The following is a 20,168-nucleotide window of genomic DNA, read 5'->3' on the forward strand; positions in this document are numbered from 1 at the left end:
TTTCACGGACTTTAACATCGACTTTTTCGACAAGTTCGGCAGTCACTTTGCTGGGTCTCCCACTTCGATCTTCGTCGTGAACATTGGTTCGGCCATTTTTAAATCTTATGACCCACTGTCGCACTCCACCTTCAGTGATAATGTTGTCCCCATACACTTCACACAGCTGCCGATAGATTTCTATCGGTTTACAGTTTTTTGCTGTCAGAAACCTTATTACTGCACGCACCTCGCAGCTCGCGGGATTTTCAATTAACGCAGAAATTTCAAACCGTCACAGTATCTTAACGGAGCACAGCACGAACCTCTCACTAGCACGGCTAGATGCCGACTGAGCTGCGCAACGCTCTGACCCCAAGATGGCCGCGCTAGCCCCGCCCCTAGCGGACACAGACGAAAACGTAATCTACTTTCTGGATAGCCCTCGTATATATATATATATCGGGTGTTGCAAAATAAGTGTTACAACTCTTGGGAGGTGACTCCTGTCACTGAGACAAGAAAAAAAGTTCTCTTCAATTTTCTGCTATCGGACATAGTTTCAGATCTACAAGGTGCCGAAAGCGTGGGAAAATGATTTTCGGACGCCAGTAGTTCGGAAACTATCCAACATAAAGAGGGCGGGTAAAAAATTCACTGAAGAAGTCATACCTGCTCTATTGAATTTTGCATGTTTCACAATCCTACCGTGCAGGCGCAAGGGATTCCCCAAAGGAACGTAAGGAGTCCCGGATAATCTGCCAAATGAAACATGGTTAAATGGATATGAATTGATAGGCTTTCTACCAGGTAACAATAATTCGTTTGCCTTAAGTCGTTATCTGGAACGAATACAAAATGGCGGACACCTGTATGTCCGTTGTGTGTGGTTGCATAATCGCCAGGAACGGATACTGGCCAACAGTGACGTTCTGAGTATTAATTGTAGCGAATTTGTACTCAAAAGCTCTAGAAAGACATCTGGAGTGTCGTTAGAGCATAACAGATGAAGCAGGGTGATTCACATGTGTGGAAACACTTTACGACAAATGCCAAGAAATGCACTCATACTCAGTAAACGTGAGTTCAAAGCGTCGGAAATGTAAGGATTAGCGTCAAGAACATGAAAGCCATTGCCAATTCACCAAAAATATTCCCTCAAACCGATGCAGTATGATGTGCACGGTTGCATACCAATAAGGATGCAACAACTGAGTCCAAGTTCAAATTGTGCAATGGACTCACAAAGAAACTGGGTAAACTAAAGGAATGTCACTAGTGGGTTCCCATGATCGATATTGAAATGTGGCCAATGTGTGTGTTGATATCAATATGTAGCTAATGGACAAATGTCAACAAGTCCCACTACGGCCGGGACATCGTCCCACGTGCGAAAAATACGAAAATAACTACTCGGGTCTTGAATCTGAGGCCGTGGGCTCCCAGTAGGATTGGAAACTGCGACCACGCGAGCAAAAGCGAGCGCTCTAGCCCTGAGGTTCGAAGGAGCCTCACTTTATCTGTATTCATTTCTTTGAGGAGTACCTGCTTTGTTTGGCAAACCCTCTTGTACAGCCTCCCGACATACCGGTACTTGTGTGTTTCATTTTGTTATTCCTACTGCACAGTTGTAAACAATCAGAGCTTTAAGACGTTTCTTCCCATTTCTCATATCGTTTTATTTTCCATATGTATGGTATTCCAGCTGTAGTGTTAAATGTGCCAAATCGGTTCATTTTCGTCTTTGTCTTAGCATGTGCACTGTGTGTAAGATACGAATTTCTGGAGGTATTTTCCTATATTTCGAGTACGTCATATGTCTCAGAAGACGTGGGACATGATACAAGTTTGTTATTTTCACGCTCTATCACAATTTGAACCATGCATTAAGAGATTTCTTTCCATATGTGTCGACTGTGGGACAATGTCCCAAACAAAGAGGGACATTGATAAAATCGTGTTCTAGTTACGTTCTACCAAAAGGTGCACCAGATGTAATAGCAGAATGTACAACGTTATTTTCCTAGTTTTCTCACGTGAGATGGTGTCCCAGCAGTAGTGCGACATGTTCACATTTGTCCATTAGCTACATGTTGATATCAACACACACATTGGCCACATTTCAATATCGATCATGCGATCCCACGAGTGACATTCCTTTAGTTTACCCAGTTTCTTTGTGAGTCCAATGCACAATTTGAACTTGGACTCAGTTGTTGCATCCTTATTGGTGTGCAACCATGCACATCATATTGCATCGGTTTGAGGGAATATTATTTGTGAATTGGCAATGTTTTTCATGTTCTTGACGCTAATCCTTACATTTCCGACGCTTTGAACTCACGTTTACTGAGTATGAGTGCATTTCTTGGCATTTGTCGTTAAGTGTTTCCACACATGTGAATCACCCTGCTTCATCTGCTATGCTCTACCGACACTCCAGATGTCTTTCTAGAGCATTTGAGTACAAATTCGCTACAATTAATACTCAGAACGTCACTGTTGGCCAGCATCCGTTCGTGGCGATTATGCAACCAGACACAACGGGCTTAAAGGTGTCCGCCATTTTGTATTTGTTCTAGATATCGACTTAAGACAAACGAATTATTGTTACCTGGTAGAAAGCCTATCAATTCATATCCATTTAACCATGTTTCATTTGGCAGATTATCCGGGACTCCCTACGTTCCTTTGGGGAATCCCTTGCGCGTGCACGGTAGGATTGTGAAATATGCAAAATTCAATAGAGCAGGTATGACTTCTTCAGTGAATTTTTTACCCGCCCTCTTTATGTTGGATAGTTTCCGAACTACTGGCGTCCGAAAATCATTTTCCCACGCTTTCGGCACCTTGTAGATCTGAAACTATGTCCGATAGCAGAAAGTTGAAGAGAACTTTTTTTCTTGTCTCAGTGGCAGGAGTCACCTCCCAAGAGTTGTAACACTTATTTTGCAACACCCGATATATATATATATATATATATATATATATATATATTCTTGAGTAATGAATGGGGAATTTAGGTCTGAATATAATACGAATAATATACGGGAGTGAAACGTGATAACCAAAATGTGTGTTCATCAAGATTTTACAAACACTTACACTTTTACGAACATTTTTTGTTTTTTTGGTTTAAACCAGTTGGTTTTTTTGAAAAAACCAGCTGGTTTAAACCTTGGTTTAAACCATGGTTTAAACCACCTTGGTTTAAACCAGCCAACCCTGTCCTATGAAAATACCTACTTAAAGTAAAGGGGATACCCGGTCAGTAGTGACGTTTAAATATCCTATGGTACCTACAAGGAATTATCGTAAACTTTTAATTATTGCCCATATAAAATTGAGGTGTGCATGTTTAAAACATTGTAAATGCCAATATTAAAAATTTTCAGGAGGAGAAAGTATTTTGTGCCCACACAACTATAATAAATCGTTAAAACTAAGTAATACCATTTATGAAGATAATATTATTGTCATTTAAAATGTTTTAATTATATTTGCAACTTCACTTAAACTCTAAAGCGTTATTTATGCCTCAATAATTGTAAGTAAGACTGTAGCATGTATTTTCGTGTTCTTACGCTCCAGTTGTCTTTTGAATAAGTCTATTACAAAATAAATTCAGCAATAAAGTGCAAACTCACAACGAATCAAACTATTGTAAAATTATGAATTCGAAAAAATTCTGTATGAAGAAATGGATATGGAAAAATACCTACGAAGATACAAATGCCACTGACGTAAAGTCTTTATATTTCACTGAATATTTTAATGAAAAGGAAACAATGATGTCATATTTTCAAATACTGGTTTTTTTGGGGATATCCTAAACTTGCGATGTGAAGTTTGCATAATTTACACTTACCGATAACTGCAATGCTGCATTGCACACTGCAATAACTGCACTCGCTGATAACTGCAAAACCAATGAAAACAGCTAACCCCCATCTGAACAGAGGACTCACAAGTATTGGATGTTACAAACGCAGTTTCTTAATTGTAGAACCCACATCGATACAGGGAGACGATAGTACTTGGACAAAAAGTAATAAGTCAAAAAAGCGAAAATTTACGTTTTCTTAAAAGAAAATAAAACACCATCCCGAAAAAGCCTGCTTTTTGCATCCCTAGAATCAGTTTGGTTGTTTTTCATGTCGTAACCTGTTTAACGGTCTCCGTATCCACCCGTCCGTCTCTGACTAACGTAGTATATCTTGGAAACGGAAAAACTATCGACAGACTTCATATTCGAATTCAGCTTCCTCGTATTCCTGTTTGTTTCCGTCGTTACGATTTGTCTGTCCGCTTATGCGGAATTAGCGGAAATGCGGATTTAGCCTCATGATTTACTTGTCCGTTTTCAGCGTCATAACCTGTCTGTCCATCCGTTTGTGTATAGTAGTATCTTGAGATCGAAAGCTACTATCGACAAATGGATTAAAGGTCTGGAATCACAACTGTAATTATCCTGCCGTTTTTAATATCGTCTGCAATCCGGATGGTTGTGACATTGTGTATTTCGAGAAGAAAGGAGCTGCCGGGAAACAGATTTTTGATTTGTAATTATTATTGACAATCTACCTGATCAGTTTCAACGTCATAACCTGTCTACCTACTGCCTCTCCATAACGCCATATATCTTTAAAAAAAATAAATAAAAAAATAAAAAAAATAGGAAGACGGATTTCAAAACTAGCAAATTAGCACTGTCGATTTACGGACAGTGTTCAGTCATGACCCGTTGTCCGTCTATCTGTCTGTAACATCCTGCGAAGATAAACAAAGTAAATCTACTGAAAAGGAAATTTACGTTTGGAAACAACTAAAATAAAATATAGTAGAATTTTGTTGAATCAGGAGGCAAGTTATTAGGAATTGAACGTTGAGAGTGCAGTAAAGGAACGAATTCGTTAGTTTTTAAAGGAGGCACGATGGCTTAGTGGTAGAGCGCTTATCTCTGCTGCTTGAGGTCCCTAGTTTGATCCCTGGCCAAATAAGTTCGTGGTGGGCAGCATCGTGCCTCCGTGGGTTTTTGCGGAATACTTGTTTCCTTCCACTTTCTCATTCTACCAATTCTTCCGTTCACTTACTTTAATCATCTTTTCCCTTAGTCTGAAAGGCATAATCGTGGGTCTTTTAACTGAAAAAATTCATTTTCATTTTCATTCGTTTTTAGGAACAAGAAATCGAATGCTTTCTGATTTCAAAGGATGGAATGAGGGTTGGAGAGAGAGAGAGAAAAGTGAGCAGTGCAAGCTTTCTTTTTGAGAGAAGGAACTTTTCGAACACCGGTACATAGGTAGTAATATGGGGTTTTAAATAATTTTCTAGTAACTAATGTTTGTGATACTGCAAAAAGAAATTGGCCAATTACTACGTCCCTGTTGTCTGTTATAATTTTGGAGATACCCAAAAATGTTTTACATCTTCAGCTTTTTATTAAGTTATATGGAAAAAACTTCCTGAATAATCTAGATAGTTTTCCTTTTCCACTAAAACTTTAGTTTTTGTGATTTAATAGCTTGATTTTTTTTTTTTTTTTTTTTTTTTTTAAAGAATGGAATCTGCCTATTGTGAAGAAAATAGTGACCAAAGAGAAGAAAGTACATTCCTAAAACGCAATAAATCGGACGACATTGAGTGCCATGAAAAAGCTGAAACAAAAAATAAAATTGATTTTAGACCAGAAGATTTTTCAAGTGCGCTACAAAATGTTTTGGGTATGTATTTAAAAAAGATACTTTTTGGAAGTGTATCAGGCTTAATACGTAAAGGAGAAAGAAGGTTGTTTTTTTCTGAACATCTTTGAATCCTTGTGTGGTACAGAGTCCGCCAGAAAAATGTATACACTCTTTGTCATCGTTTGCATTGACAATTGTTCGGAAATTTAAGTGTGTTGTAGTATGTATTTTCGCCCAACAGATGTCGTCATTGACAATTGTTCGGAAATTTAAGTATGTTGTAGTATAGTTTTTCGCCCAGTAGATGGCGGTATTGTCAGTTGTTTGCAGTTAAAATTGTTGTAGTACGGCTTTTCGCTTAACAGATGTCGGTACTGTCAGCACGGTTAGTGAGATAAGAAAATAGCAGGAGCACGCTTGACGTTCGAACAGCGTACGCTTTGAAGTGTTTTATCAGGTTTGGGAATGCCATCGAAGTGCAGCGTCAGTGGAGTTTGGTACTGAACCACCAACCCACCTAACAATCAAACACATTGTTGACAAGTTTGAGGCGCAACGAACGATTTGCGATATTCACAAAGGAAGATCGGGAAGAACGCCTACAGCAACGAGTCCTGCTTTGTCGGCTCTCGTTTTGGAAAAGTTTGAAACGTCACCACAGAAGTCTGCTACGCAACTGACAATTGACAATGCCACACATCTGTTGGGCGAAAAACCATTCTACAACGTACGTAAATTTCAGAACAATTGTCAAGTATCCTGATAAGAGATGACAAAGAGTGTATACATTTTTCTGTCGGACTCTGTAGTACATTTCGTCATGATAGTACGCTGGCTAAACATGTATCTGCCTAGTTAATTTGTGAATGGTAGGAAGGGTGTTCAAAAGATGTGATTACGGTATTTTATGTAGAATACATGTTTGACTTTCAACTTTTGACTGATGAATGAAATTTTGTAACAATCATTTCTTCGTGAGAACAGAATGAGAAACTGCTGTAGCGTGATCTAACTACTGAAAACTGCCGTATGAGTTACGATGATTAGTCTTGTCACTCCCATCTCATGTGTTAGTGATGGGAAATCCTAAACTTCACACTATGGCTGCTTTCACACTCATTTGTTTATAGCCCTGTCAACTCATTACTATGACCAGGGCAGAATCATGTCTTGCAATACTTCCACAACCCAAACAGCAGGCGCGTGTATACGCAATGATCGACCGTAAACACAAGGTCAAACTGGCCCAAGAAGTAGTGTGGCAAGCGGATTATAACGTAGAGGCCGCCACACAGTCAGTGTCTTCAGTCAATTTTTAGTGGCATTGATGATGAATAGGGCAACTCAAAAGCATAAAAAGCATAATAATTGAGACTTATGGTTGGTACCTTGAACATAACTGTGGTTGTTTAAGGGTCCAGAAGAAATTAATTTTAAAAGCATAATTTAAAATACATAGCACAATTTTTGGAAAATTCTGTTTAACTGCAAGTTTAACATACTGCATTAATATTTTTTAAAACCAATATTTACAATGCAAAATCATTGAAAACAACAATGCAATAATGAAAAGCTAATTTTATTTCTGTAAACTTTTCGGTGTAACCCTTTGATGTAGAGGAAAGAAAAACGGAAAAGAAGAAGGAAACTTTCCGCCAGCAATGAATAGTACACAAGAACTCCACACTATATTGTTGTGTATACCTCTTAAACTTGAGCACTTTCTGTACTTTTTGGTGGCATCTTTTACTTTCCCTTTCTGTATATATGCACGTCTAAGGCGCATACGAGTTATAGAAAAAACTGACTCGAGTAAAGCATATCTCTTTACAGTGCATTGAGTAGAAAGTTCATTAAATATGAGAAAACGGGTTGCATAAAATATTAATAAATAGATCAAGATATTTAGAATATGTAATATATAGTAAATATTATACATTATACACGATTAATGAAAAACAGTTATTGAAATTAACAATAAAGCATAATTTGGAAAAATGGGTTGCTCTAATGATGAGTGATCAACAAATTCTGATGCGTGAACTGTTATTCTATGAGTTCGAACTCGGCCATAACGCTTCGGGAGCAACCCAAAACATTTGTCATGCGAGACGGGTAGGTACATGAATCACAGGATAGCAATTTATTGGTTCCAGAAATTTCGTACAGGTTGAAAAATATTGAAGATCAGTCAAGGCCCGGCTGCTCCAGGGTAATAGATTCTGTGGTGATACGACATATTATTAAGGAAGACCCATCCCCGAGCACAACGATTGTCAAACCAGCTAGGCATATCTCAGCTCATTGTAGTGCATCACCTTCACGAATTTGGGAAAACCATCAGGAGCTGCTGCAAAATGCATGTGATGTGCATTTCCTGAAACTGGTCGTTACATATGACGAAAAGTGGATATTTTTCCGAAATCCGATTGTGCAAAAAGAGTGGTTGAGCAAGGGCCAATTCCCAGAACCAATTGTCAAAACGTTTTGAGTATAAAGTCATGCTTTGTATGTGGCGGAACTACGAGGAGATGATTCACTTTGAGTTCGTCTGTAACGGTACTATCAATGCCAGTCTTTATTCCGAACAGTTGGAGCGATGTGTGCTTCACTTATGCCAAACATATCCTGCATTAGTGAACCGAAAGCGTGCCGTGCTGTAACAGGATGACGCGAAACCAAACTCGGTTCGAAAAACGCAACAAAAAATTCTGAATCTTGATGTAATTTAACTGGTGCCCCATCCGCCATATAGTCCTGAACTTATCCCTTCTGATTGCTGCTTGTTTCGAACCAAGGCACACTTTCTGAAATAACGATGCTTCACCAGTCAGCAGTGACTGTGACTGACTTCTTTGTCGCTGAAGACACGAGGTATCACCGTGAAATCGAGAAACTGGCGAAAAGTGTCTGCACACAGACCAACACAAAGGGCTATATTTTGAATGTTGATCTGGTTTCATTGTACTGTAATAAATATAGATATGTTGTGTATCTGAATATTGCAAGATTCATGACTCAACCTACTATTATAGTGAACATGAACTGAATTCAAGTCTTGGCTTTATTTGGAGCCTACGTATATAGGTTACGTCCCTTATAACGTTGGTGTTTCATAAGGTCATAAAGTAAAAAAATCAATGAATCAGTATATGAATTGTGAAGTTTCACATAAATATTTCTCATAGACTTATTCTTTTATCATCGAATGTTCTTTAACCCATATTATCACCGTAATGCCATATGGCAACGGGAAACAACGTTCAGAAAACCAATGCTAAATATCTGCTCGGCGCAAAATTTGACTCGGCAATAGTGCAAAACAGTAGAAGATAGATGAGCGTAGTTGTTAATATCAGTCACCACCCAACTATTGTCAGTGGGGCTATAGCTCATTTTTTGCTTCGCTGTGTGAGAACGACGCCATGTATGAGCAGAGCAGTTTTGCGAGTTTTGAGTAAGTATCTCTAACATTCTAATTATTGTTTTATCATATTATTCTTACTGTTTTACTTTTAATACTTAAAAGTTAATATAATAATTGTGATCGGTTCCATATTCATGCCAACGGCAAACAGTAAGCATGTAAAAGTTGCTATTGCCAAGTGGCAACACGGGGCTATTCCACTACCTTACTCTTTACTTGGTTTGTGGAACTTATGGCCCATATATTTTTTTTTTTTCTTGCAGGCTTGGACTTTCTCTACAGGAGAATCTTGATTTGTTATTTGATAATAATGTAGCAAGCAACTTAGACTCAATATACATCGCACCTCCAAACCCGTCATCTTTAACGGATGAAGATTCAGCTGACGAAGATTCAGGTGATATTCTGGCCAACTTGTCACGGAATCAGTTGATGGCAGATGTTGATTTGAGACTAAGCAACCAGTCGGGTGCATTATTCGAAGATTTAGCTTTATATACTGAAGAAAATGATGGTCCTTCAAGTTCCTCTATTGATTCTCGCAAACATGAAACCTCAATTTCACAAGATGTCTGCTGGTCCTTCAAATTCTACAGATCGTGTTCAAGCTTTCACAAAGGATGCTTCACACTCGCCAGTTAGAGAGGTAACTTCCGCGCAGGTTGTTTCATCAGTTTGTCATGCTTCATCAAGCACAGATTTTAATCTATATCAAGCTGGAATTGATATATCTTGCACGGCGAGTGGTGTTTCCCAAAAGCTTTTACTAGAAAGACAGCAAATTATACATAAAATTGTAAATGGTTCCCTGGCCAAAGATACCAAAAGAACTACAAGTTGGATTCACAATGGCGATCTTCCGCCCTCAGCTATTTCATTTCACGAAGATTTTAAGAAATATAAAGATTTGTCAGCTCACGAATTGCGAGAACTATTTCAAGTTTACTGAGACAAAGAAATATGCATTATTTTTGAACTGTTTAGATCCAAATATATCGAAGGAGGAGGTTAAATTCGTCATTGGAATTCATTGGGATTCAGAGAAGGACATGGAGAATGAACTCATCCGGAATTTAGGCATGAGACGAAATCGTTTTGAACAAACATTACGCTTCTTGCATTGTAATCACAACAATATTGACAGAAATGATAAATTGTGAAAGCTTTGTCCTATTATAAATTGCCTTTGAAAAAAGTTGTTGAGACATTTTGTACCAATTCAGGACTTAGATTTTGATGAAAGCATGGTGAAATGTTATAGACGCAACAGCTGCAAGCAATATATCAAAAGCAATTTTGAGGTTTATCAAGGAAAATACCCTGAATTGAACTCGGAAACGGAAAAGGCTTTTGGCAAAACTTCAGCTCCGTTAGTAAGAATGATGGATGACTTTCCAGAGAACGTAATTCATTTTCCATATCGTTTTCACTTCGACAATTTATTTACTTCCGGAAACTTACCTCTTTACTTGCGTGGGTGTGGTTACTTCGGCACAGGAACAGTGAGAAACAACCGTATCAAGTCAGGCTGTGACCTCACGGACGGCCACGGTAAATAAAACTTACAAATATATTAAATATATTCATTTCTCTTCCTGAATTTCCATAACAAGATAATAAAATATAGCAGTGGAATAGCCCCGTCATGCCAATGGCAACACCCTCTTCCAGTGAAATGAATGAGGTAACAAAAGGAAAGTACTTAAATACAATTCACGAAAAAAAAAAAATAAATAAATAAATAAAAATAATTCAGGATAATAAGGGTTAATATGCACAGGATGAGGCATAGTCTGGATACGTCTGTGGAATTTTAAAACGGTTAAATAGAATAGAATCATATCATCGTTAGGGATAATTGAGATGAAGCCGTAAAGGAGAGAGTGTAGTTTTATTATGGCGACCAATCTGAAGAACGCTGTATTGGATTCAGATTCAGAATTTTAAGTTGGAAAAGTCGTGGGATATATCGTTCTGGGATAGCTTTTTTTTTTCCCCCTCAAGTTATTTCCGGGTAAGCCTTATTCATGTAAGAGTTATTGCCAATACTGCTTTACAGGGATGCAATGTGTTTTTTACTTTTGTTTTGTTTTTTAGTCCTCTTGAACCCGTCTCAGCATGTGTGGGCCCGCGTAGGCATATAGATCACAGTGAGTCACTTGAAATGAAGCATATTGTCGATTCAAAAAGAATTTCAGATGTTCTGAGGGACGTAAGCACTGGGGACTATGCCGCGGCGTCAACTCGATGGGACCCCTCCTATGTATCCAATGACTGGGAAACTGTTGAAACTCCACAGCAAAGTAAAGAGGCGCACTATCATGCTAGAAACAGGTGGGGAATTCACCCTCAAAATTCAACAGGAAAGAAAACGTACCCCGCGTAGGATGTCAAGATGTTGGTCACTTTTTCGATTTTCTGTTTATGAATATGGGGCTCACAATTCTGCACCACAACCACATTTCCTCCGCCCACGTCTGTACTGCGTTCCATCCAAGTTGGTTTTCATCCGACCAATAGAGATTTTTTTTTTCTTATTCACCTCATCTTTCGTATAAAAATTTACGTCGTCACCAAATAAAACTTGTCGAGGGTACAGTGAATTCATGCTGCATTCCTCCAGAATCCACTGGGCGCACTGTGTCTGCCTGTCATAGTAATCCTCCGCGATCTGAACCTTACATTGGTGCAGTTTGTTAGTATGCTGCAAACGTTTGACTGATACTAATCTTCCTCGATAACGAACGCATATTGCGTTTTGGACTTTCACAAACGGTACCAGAAGTGTTATTGCAGTTTTTTCGTCAGTGGCTGTCCTCGTACGTCTACTGCTTGGCTTATTCAGCACCGAATCTGTTTCGCTAAACGACAATGGGTAAAGTATTCTCTTTCTGAATGCATTCTCGACTATTGCGCCCACTATTCATGGACACAACTTAAATACATTCTTGCAGTGACAGTGCAGATGATACTGGATCACAAAATAACATTTCAAAATTTTGGACTTGAACCTAATATGGGAATCATGGCGGTACTACTACACCCTGTCTAGGTACCTTTCATTTCCTCCAATCGTTTTGAAATTTGAAGGTGTAGCCAGAATACTGTCGTACCCTGTAGAGTTCCGAAAACATTTAATGATTCATCTACAGTCGTTCATGTATCTATCTTTAAAACGACGAGTCGTTCTGGTTTAAAGCAAAACACATCTGAATTATTCCCCCTCATAGTGATAATACTTAGGCTTATGATTTTATATTATTATTGTTCTTGTTGATTCTGATGACATCATTCTGGTATATATTCATTCAATTAGCTGTATATTTAGTTTTCATAAGAAGGAAATAAAGACTTATTTTATGTTTTAATTAATTTACTCACTTATGTACAGATTTTGCTCTTCCTGATGATAATTGGGACTTTGAATCAGACGGAGATCTGTCTGGTGTAGATTCAAGTGGAGAGGAGGATGGTGCTTTCGATCTGCCAAGAAATAATCCAGGTATGTGATATGTTATTCATGGCTTTACTTACACTTGACAAGTTTAAATCCGTAAATAGTAGTTTGGGCTTGTTTAAGTTCTAATATTTTACAATTTATAGTTTTAAATTAAGATAATGGTACATGAGATTCATCGTTAAATTACCAGAACTTTCGATGCTTCAAAAGTTTCAAATTCCTGTTAGAATGTTGTGGAGTTAGTTAATCATGAAAGGAAGAAAGAATGAAAACTATGCGAAAATATGTATTTGGTCTAGGAATTAATTCGTGCGGTTGGTACGCACACATTGAAGCTGTAGTACAAACACAAAATACATAAATACCTTAAGAAAAATATTGTCCATCGCTAGCCACCACTTTCGCCCATCTGTCAGGCAATGTACGGATTCCGTGGCGAAAGAAGTCCTCATCCTTGGAAGCGATCCAGTCAGAGACCCATCTTTCGATATCTTCTGAAGAAGTAAACCGCTGTCCATGCAATCGAACAAGTAGTAGTCCGAAGGAGCAACGTCTGGTGAATACGGCGGGTGGGGTAAAACTTCCCATCCGACATTTTCTAAATAGGTTTTGATCGGTTTTGCGACATGTGGGCGAGCGTTATCATGTTGAACAATAAGTTTATCATGTCTGTTCTCCCATTCTGGTCGTGTTCTGGCCAGAGCTTGCTTCAAACGCATTAATTGTCGTCGATAACGTTCTCCATTCATAGTTTCACCCGGTTGCAGCAGCTCATAGTACACCACACCTTTCATATCCCACCATATGCACAGCATAACCTTTGCACAGTGAATATCTCGTTTTGGTTGTGATGGACCTGGTTCACCTGGTTTCACCCAGGCCTTTTTTCGTTTAGGGTTCTCGTAATGGATCCACTTCTCATCACCCGTAATAATTCGATGCAGAAACCCCTTTCTGCTCTGTCGTTGAAGCAGCAATTCGCAAATGGTTTTTCGTCTTTCAACGTCTCTGTCTTTCAATTCATGTGGAACCCAATGTGACATCTTTTGAATCATTCCCATGGCTTTCAAGCGTTTGGAGACTGTTGTTTGATCAACGCCTAATGCTGCTGCAAGTTGTTCCTGCGTTTGACACGAATCCTGCTCGAGCAATGCTGTCAATTCTTCGTCTTGAAATTTTTTTGGCTGTCCCGATCGCTCTTGGTCTGCCAAGCCGAAATCACCACTTCTAAACCGTGCAAACCACTTCTGACACGTTCGCTCAGCTAGAGCATGGTCACCATGCACTTCCACCAAAATACGATGACTTTCAGTCGCACTTTTCTGCATGTTAAAGTAATGCAGCAGGACACCCCGCAAAAACACTTTATCAGGCACAAATTGCGCCATGTTCACTTAACTACAAACTGGTGTTGTTGACGCTTTAATCCACTGCCCTATACTACGAACGATACGCGATGACAGGGGTTTGCAACACATGTGTGGATACACGGAACTGTGGGACGCTCCGTTCGTTGCGCCATCTCTTGTCCACCCGCACGAATTAATTCCTAGACCAAATATATGAAAAATAAGTCCTTTTCAGATACAAGTGTCGCAGATTATTGAACAATAATTTTAGATTACTGGTACAGCACAAATACTATTGACTTGGAGGAACCGGTATAGAGAACCAACCTGCACCTTACAGCGTTTGGGACGATGTGAAAGGAAATATAGAAACGAGCAACAATTGTATAGTACAATATACAAAATTATTTGCTCAGATCATCCATGTTCTGAATTAAGCGTTGCATTTTTGATAAGTACAAGCATTACTTTCACTATCTTATTCATATTTTTGCTGTAAAATCTCAAAATTTGTTTCTAGTGCTTACTTAGATCATAAGTCAGAAATAAAGCCAGTTTCGATTTTCTTTTCATGAGCAGATTCGAACCTCCAAACAGTGAAACACCCTCCATATACTTCGGTAGTACATAGTATAATGAATCATATTTCAATATAGCTTTGGAGTAAAAAATGTGTTTCTTATGCTTGTATTTGTTTAAATTATATAGGTAGTAGTAAAAAGACGAAAACCTCCAAGGCGCTGACAGATATGGAGAAATACATGAATCTTATGGATAAAGAATTGGCTTCCACTGCTATCATGCAAGGATTAGAGAAAACAACGCCTAAGAATAAGGTATTCTATTCAATTATTATGTTGCTGTAGTTGAACTGAAGTTTAATTGTTTGAACTGAATGAAAGAATGTTTTCTCTGAATATAATTAGTTCTCTTTAGTTTTGTTTCTTACGAAGTAGAAATTGCAAAAAATTTAGTAAAAATTAAATGTGGTTTATTAATGTGCCTTGAGGGGTTAGGGATATGAGCATTAAAAAAATCCATTAGAAATACATAATGATTCAAATATTGAGAACTAAGATAATTCTTATAAATTTGATATTCTTAAAGTACTTTGTTAGCGCGTTCAATATTGAGTCACGATACACGATAATCTGTATAATTGTAACCACTTTGGAATAGCTCGTAGCTTTGCAGTTTGTTAGAATTGACTCTTTTCTTACGAACATTAAAAATGCTTCTTCCTTGTATAACGAAATACTTTGGATAGATTAATAATTACCTGCACCTTGGGCAGAAAGTGCTCATACATAAGCAATATACTTAATAGAATGTTAATTTAATAATAACAAAAGAAGAATGTTTTTAATATATGTAAAAAAGATATATTATGGGATAGTGTTATGTAGTTAGTTGCTATGTAGTTGTTTATGGATACCTAATCATCTTGTATGTGTGCATGACAATTTGAATGAAAATACATAAAAGTGTATCAACTAATAAACCATTTGATACCGTTCATCGACTTTATAATTTTGATAGAAAAGGTGAGAATAATAATAATATGTATAATTATTAAAGATATTTTTACATGCAAACTATTACTACCACTCGAGATTCATATATCATCGATCGAACCAGGTTGACGACTACCCTTGGTGAGTCGTTATACTTGTACTTACTTTTCTGACATAGCAGCTTATAGCGCAAAGAGCTTTGATTTTTATTTCAGGTCTTATAAGGTTGGTATGCGTCCATGGATTTTCTCGGGGTCCGTTCCTGTCTTCTTTCATTTTTAATCCGCCATCTCTTTATCATCATTCACTTGCAATTATTGTTATTCTCCTGCAGCAGAAGAGCGTGAGATGTTAAGATCAAGACTTCATTTCGATTTTTAAAGCTCATTACTTTACTCATATAACTAACTCTATGGCTTACGGAACACGAAGGTTCAATGCCATATTTACAAAAGCCCTCCATTGGCTTTTGTTCTTAGCCACTGGATCCAGTTTCTACTTTATATTTCTATTTCTGCGAGATCCATCTTAGTATTATACTCCCATCTATGCGTATGGCCTCCTAATGGTCTTTTCCGATTGGATTTCCGGTTTAAATTTTGAATGCGTTCTTGTTTTCTTCTATTCTAACTACATGACCTGTCCACCTGAGCCTCCTAGACAATAGCATTAACACTATTAGGTAAATGGTATAAATTATGGAGTTCCTCGTTGTGAAGTTCCCGCTATTCCCGTCCTTCTTTGATTTGAATATTCGCTCAGGATTTGATTTTTAAGTACTTTCAGTGTGTGTACTTTCCTCAAGGTAAGCACCCATACAGCACAGATTTTAAACTTCAAATTCTTCGACAAAATTTGCGAAGACAAAGAGTTTGGACTGCATAACACGAATCCTCTGCTTTCAGTCGATATTTAATTCCTTCATGGATATAAGTTTGGCCTGTTAATGTTAATCCTAGATAATTGAAAGTGTTCACTTCGTCAAAAGTATTACTTGATATTTTAACGTATCCAAAATGTACAGTATAATGGTCACGGCGAAGTGCTCATCTAGTTTTAACATTATGTATTTATATATGTGTGGAAGTATTACTTAAGAATAACCAAGAAGGTAGTTGCTACAGTATTTCATTTTAAACTTAGGTACTGTTCTGTTCGAAGATAATATATTATTGATTCAGCGTTCAAATTAAAGCATACCGCTTTAGTTGAATCTAAAATTGTAAATTGCATACATTACTTGAGAATAGTGTAATCAATAAAACAACTGTTTTGCTTTGATTTGATGCTATTTATAACAATGCTTTTCCTACAGAAAAAAGATAATGAAGACAGCTTTGATGACGTGGAAGACTTTTGTCCAGTTGATATTGATATGACAGCTATTAAAAATGTCTTAGAATCGTATCAGTCTCAACTAGGTCAACCAGGACCAGCATCCAACTTACTTGGGCCTATGGGAATCCATTTGGAGAAGACAGACATTCCGACGAAAGATGAAACGTAACGCAGCGGATTAATGTTTATTCCATTTAATTGATCCTTTTTTCATCAATGTGTATTTTGATCTAAATGGAGATGAGTCAGAGCATGAGAGTTGTTGCTATTGAATTAGATTCTTTAATGTATGATGCCCTTTAAAGTTTATGCGTGCCTGAAGTGCGGTTCAGATAATAATGACATCATATGAATGGAAAGTAATTCATTCAAGCGTTGAAATTGTATCCACTTGCTTAATTGTTATGAATTTAAGAGACTGTATGTGATGCATGTATGTTGACAACATATCTTGAAAGTTTTTTCATTCAAACTGAAACAAAGTCATCATTGTTTCAGGAGTTGATATTATAGGACTAATACTCAGCTACAACTTGTTTTTAATTTGTATTTTCGCTCAATACTCAGTATTTACATTTCATGTTCAATTCAAATAATGAAGAATGTGTTAAAACTTTTTTTTTTTTTTTTTTTTTTTTAATGTGTTTGCTGTTGCTCTGTATTCTAAAATGAGGCAATGATGGTATGATGAAAACCACAATGTGAGTCAGCTTTTGTACCGCAACAAGAGGACAGGAAAGCAAATTACTTCAATAATTCGCCAAATCAATCATTGAGCTGGATAAGTGTGATGATGTTTCTGTGGCTACCGATTACGGAAACAACATTAGTGTTGGTAGTCCTCCACACAATTAAAAATATCATACAAGAACGTAGCATTTGTTACGCTTTGTAATACGGTTTTAGGTTGTCCACTGATTTTTTAGAAGTAAGAATTAAATTGAATCCATTGAAGACTAACTAGAAATCGTTGAATAGGAAAAAACATACTTCGCGTAATATATAAAGAGAATGTCTTCTACATTTTCATTAGGAAGGCAAGTAAAGACTAATTGTGGATTTAGGTTCTGATGATACATATTCATTGTAATAAATAAAACTAATTTGTAGGTTTTACATGATTTATAATGATGTATGAGTTACTTCACAGTTATTTAGTAATAGAACTTATAACTTAAAAAGTAGTTTTTTTTCTTCGTTTCTTAACTACAAAGGCAAGTTCTGCTATAGCAGTTGTGGCTCACGTTCCAGATTCGTCAGAAGATTGTTGTCTGATTTTCGACGTCAATAATGGTAAAGCTTTATAACCTGATCAGAATAAGGTGGAAACTCTGGGACGTACCTGTTGAGTTATTTTTTCACCTGGTTGATTTCATTCATTAAAAAAAATATGTGCTGACAAATTACATAATGAGTAATTTACCAAAATATAAAACAGTATAGTCCAAATATTATTCCAGGGACATTGTAAACGACAATAATTGATATATATACACATTTGATATGGCCATATAATAAGATCTTCATCATGAAATTATATTAATTTTCGCACTATATCCATACACTAGTTTTCATATTGTTTGCTGTAGAAAGTAATAGTTGCTTTCGTTGTGTCATTGTTTCAGTGATTATTTGCATACATTTAAATTACATTCAATAGTTATAAAAGATAACATACTAACATGAAACCACTATATGGCACATATTTTCTATATTCGACATCGTTTTAACAACCTGATGGAACTTGCTACGACTTACGTTGTTCTAAAACTTAATATTTTAAACCTTATAGATTGAAATATAGTTAAAAGATAATAAGTATTTAACTCAGCTTTATATTTGTATACTTTTTAAATATTTTGATGCATTCCATAAGGTAATTTTAAATTATGCTTACACAGTAAATAAAATAATGAAAAACTCGGGTTTTGTACCATTATAAGGTAACATTTTTGATTGTCAAGATTATGTTTAAACGTAAGAAAATAAAGACTGTGTCTAATCAATACCGATAACACCATTTATTTTGCTTTTGTAGTTATTTCTCGTTCGAAATCACACATGCTCCCTGTATTTTGTTTCTTTAATTTGGCATATGAGAAGCAAATGTTTTAAGAGATATATATAGTACATTATATGCTGAGTAGTTGAAAAATTGAATATATATTTATAATTGTTGAAGTGAAAGCTGAAGTATTTTATCATTGTTGAAGTAAGAAAGACGAGAAGGTTATGGCATTGTTAAGTGAATTCGCTGTTCCTCGAAAGGTTCTGTTCTTCAACTGTGATAGTAAAGCTCAAGTTGTCTATATAAGCAATGCAAGAGAACAAACTTGGAAAACGACCAACGTCGTGCTCATATCCATGACGCAATTATAGAGTCATAGCGATAAGTTTAAGAGAGAAAACATATAGATAGTATTAGATGATATATTAGTAGTGCCATGTATAGTAATATAGGAATGTGTTAAATTATTATTACTGTGCATGCATTGAGAGAGATATACATATGATTAAAAATCGTACAGAGCGCTCCTGATTTACATATATCATATTGAAATATGTGTATAGGTCAGTATATAAAACTGTTGTGATACAAGCACTCTTAGTCCTTTAATATAACCCCGTAAATGCAATGTTCAAAGAATAGTGTTTGAGCATGCAGTACCATTTTTCTAATGCCTTTTTTTGTTTATACGGGTTTTATATTCATTTTACGTTATATTTCCTTATAAGTGTATTGTGAGTGAATTATATAGAGTTATACATTTGTCAAATGATGCATATCATTTTTTTTTCTCTTGTGAGATGTGCTGTAAATCATCAGAGAAAATAAACATTATAACTCAAGAAGAATGCTGTTTTTTCTTGATTGAAATAATGATAAATTATTACCAAGAGATTAGCTTAAGAATGTGGTACAGGTGATTTGCCAGTGGAGACAGGATGCTTAAAAATATGCTAAATATTAAGGTATATACGAGGAACTTAAACTTGGAGAAAATGCTCTACAAATATTATAGGAACCAATAAGTATTTTTTTGATCATTCTGTAAAGAGGTGCCACAAATCCCCCAGCAAGAGAAAAAGATTTGGAAATTACCGATGTGATTTCTTCCTTGTTTTCAAATACTTATTTGTCTAGGACTCCGAGACGGACAAGAATTCTAAATATTATTTGAAATATATGCTAATTTTAAAAATCTTCCTTCTTTGAAGTGCTATTTCTAAAATTGCTCGCAGATAAATTTCGTAACGTCGAGACATAGCTAAATAGCTTTATCTCGTCCGAAAACTGTAATAGCTAAATAGCTTTATCTCGTCCGAAAACTGTAGATTCTCCCTACTTCTTGCGTTATAAGCAGAGTATCTTATGGAGATCGTTGATTTTACTCCCACACAAATATTGAAATCATT

The 20,168-nt window shown here is 36.6% G+C and overlaps 1 protein-coding gene across 1 annotated transcript in view; it reads left to right on the top strand.

Annotated features, from left to right (window-relative positions):
• Positions 1–19,607, top strand: part of ecd (ecdysoneless cell cycle regulator) — a 50,568-nt gene extending 30,961 nt beyond the window's left edge. Inside the window, exons 10-13 of the mRNA XM_081751278.1 lie at positions 5,539–5,702; positions 12,482–12,592; positions 14,608–14,735; positions 16,729–19,607. Coding sequence (XP_081607404.1) covers positions 5,539–5,702; positions 12,482–12,592; positions 14,608–14,735; positions 16,729–16,920 — 595 coding nt within the window. The 3' untranslated portion in view covers positions 16,921–19,607. The remainder of the gene's footprint in view (positions 1–5,538; positions 5,703–12,481; positions 12,593–14,607; positions 14,736–16,728) is intronic.
• Positions 19,608–20,168: the final 561 nt, after the last annotated feature.

The sequence above is a fragment of the Thermobia domestica genome, chromosome 3 (assembly GCF_964235325.1).
Source record: "Thermobia domestica chromosome 3, izTheDome1.hap1.1, whole genome shotgun sequence".
Lineage (NCBI taxonomy): Eukaryota > Metazoa > Arthropoda > Insecta > Zygentoma > Lepismatidae > Thermobia > Thermobia domestica.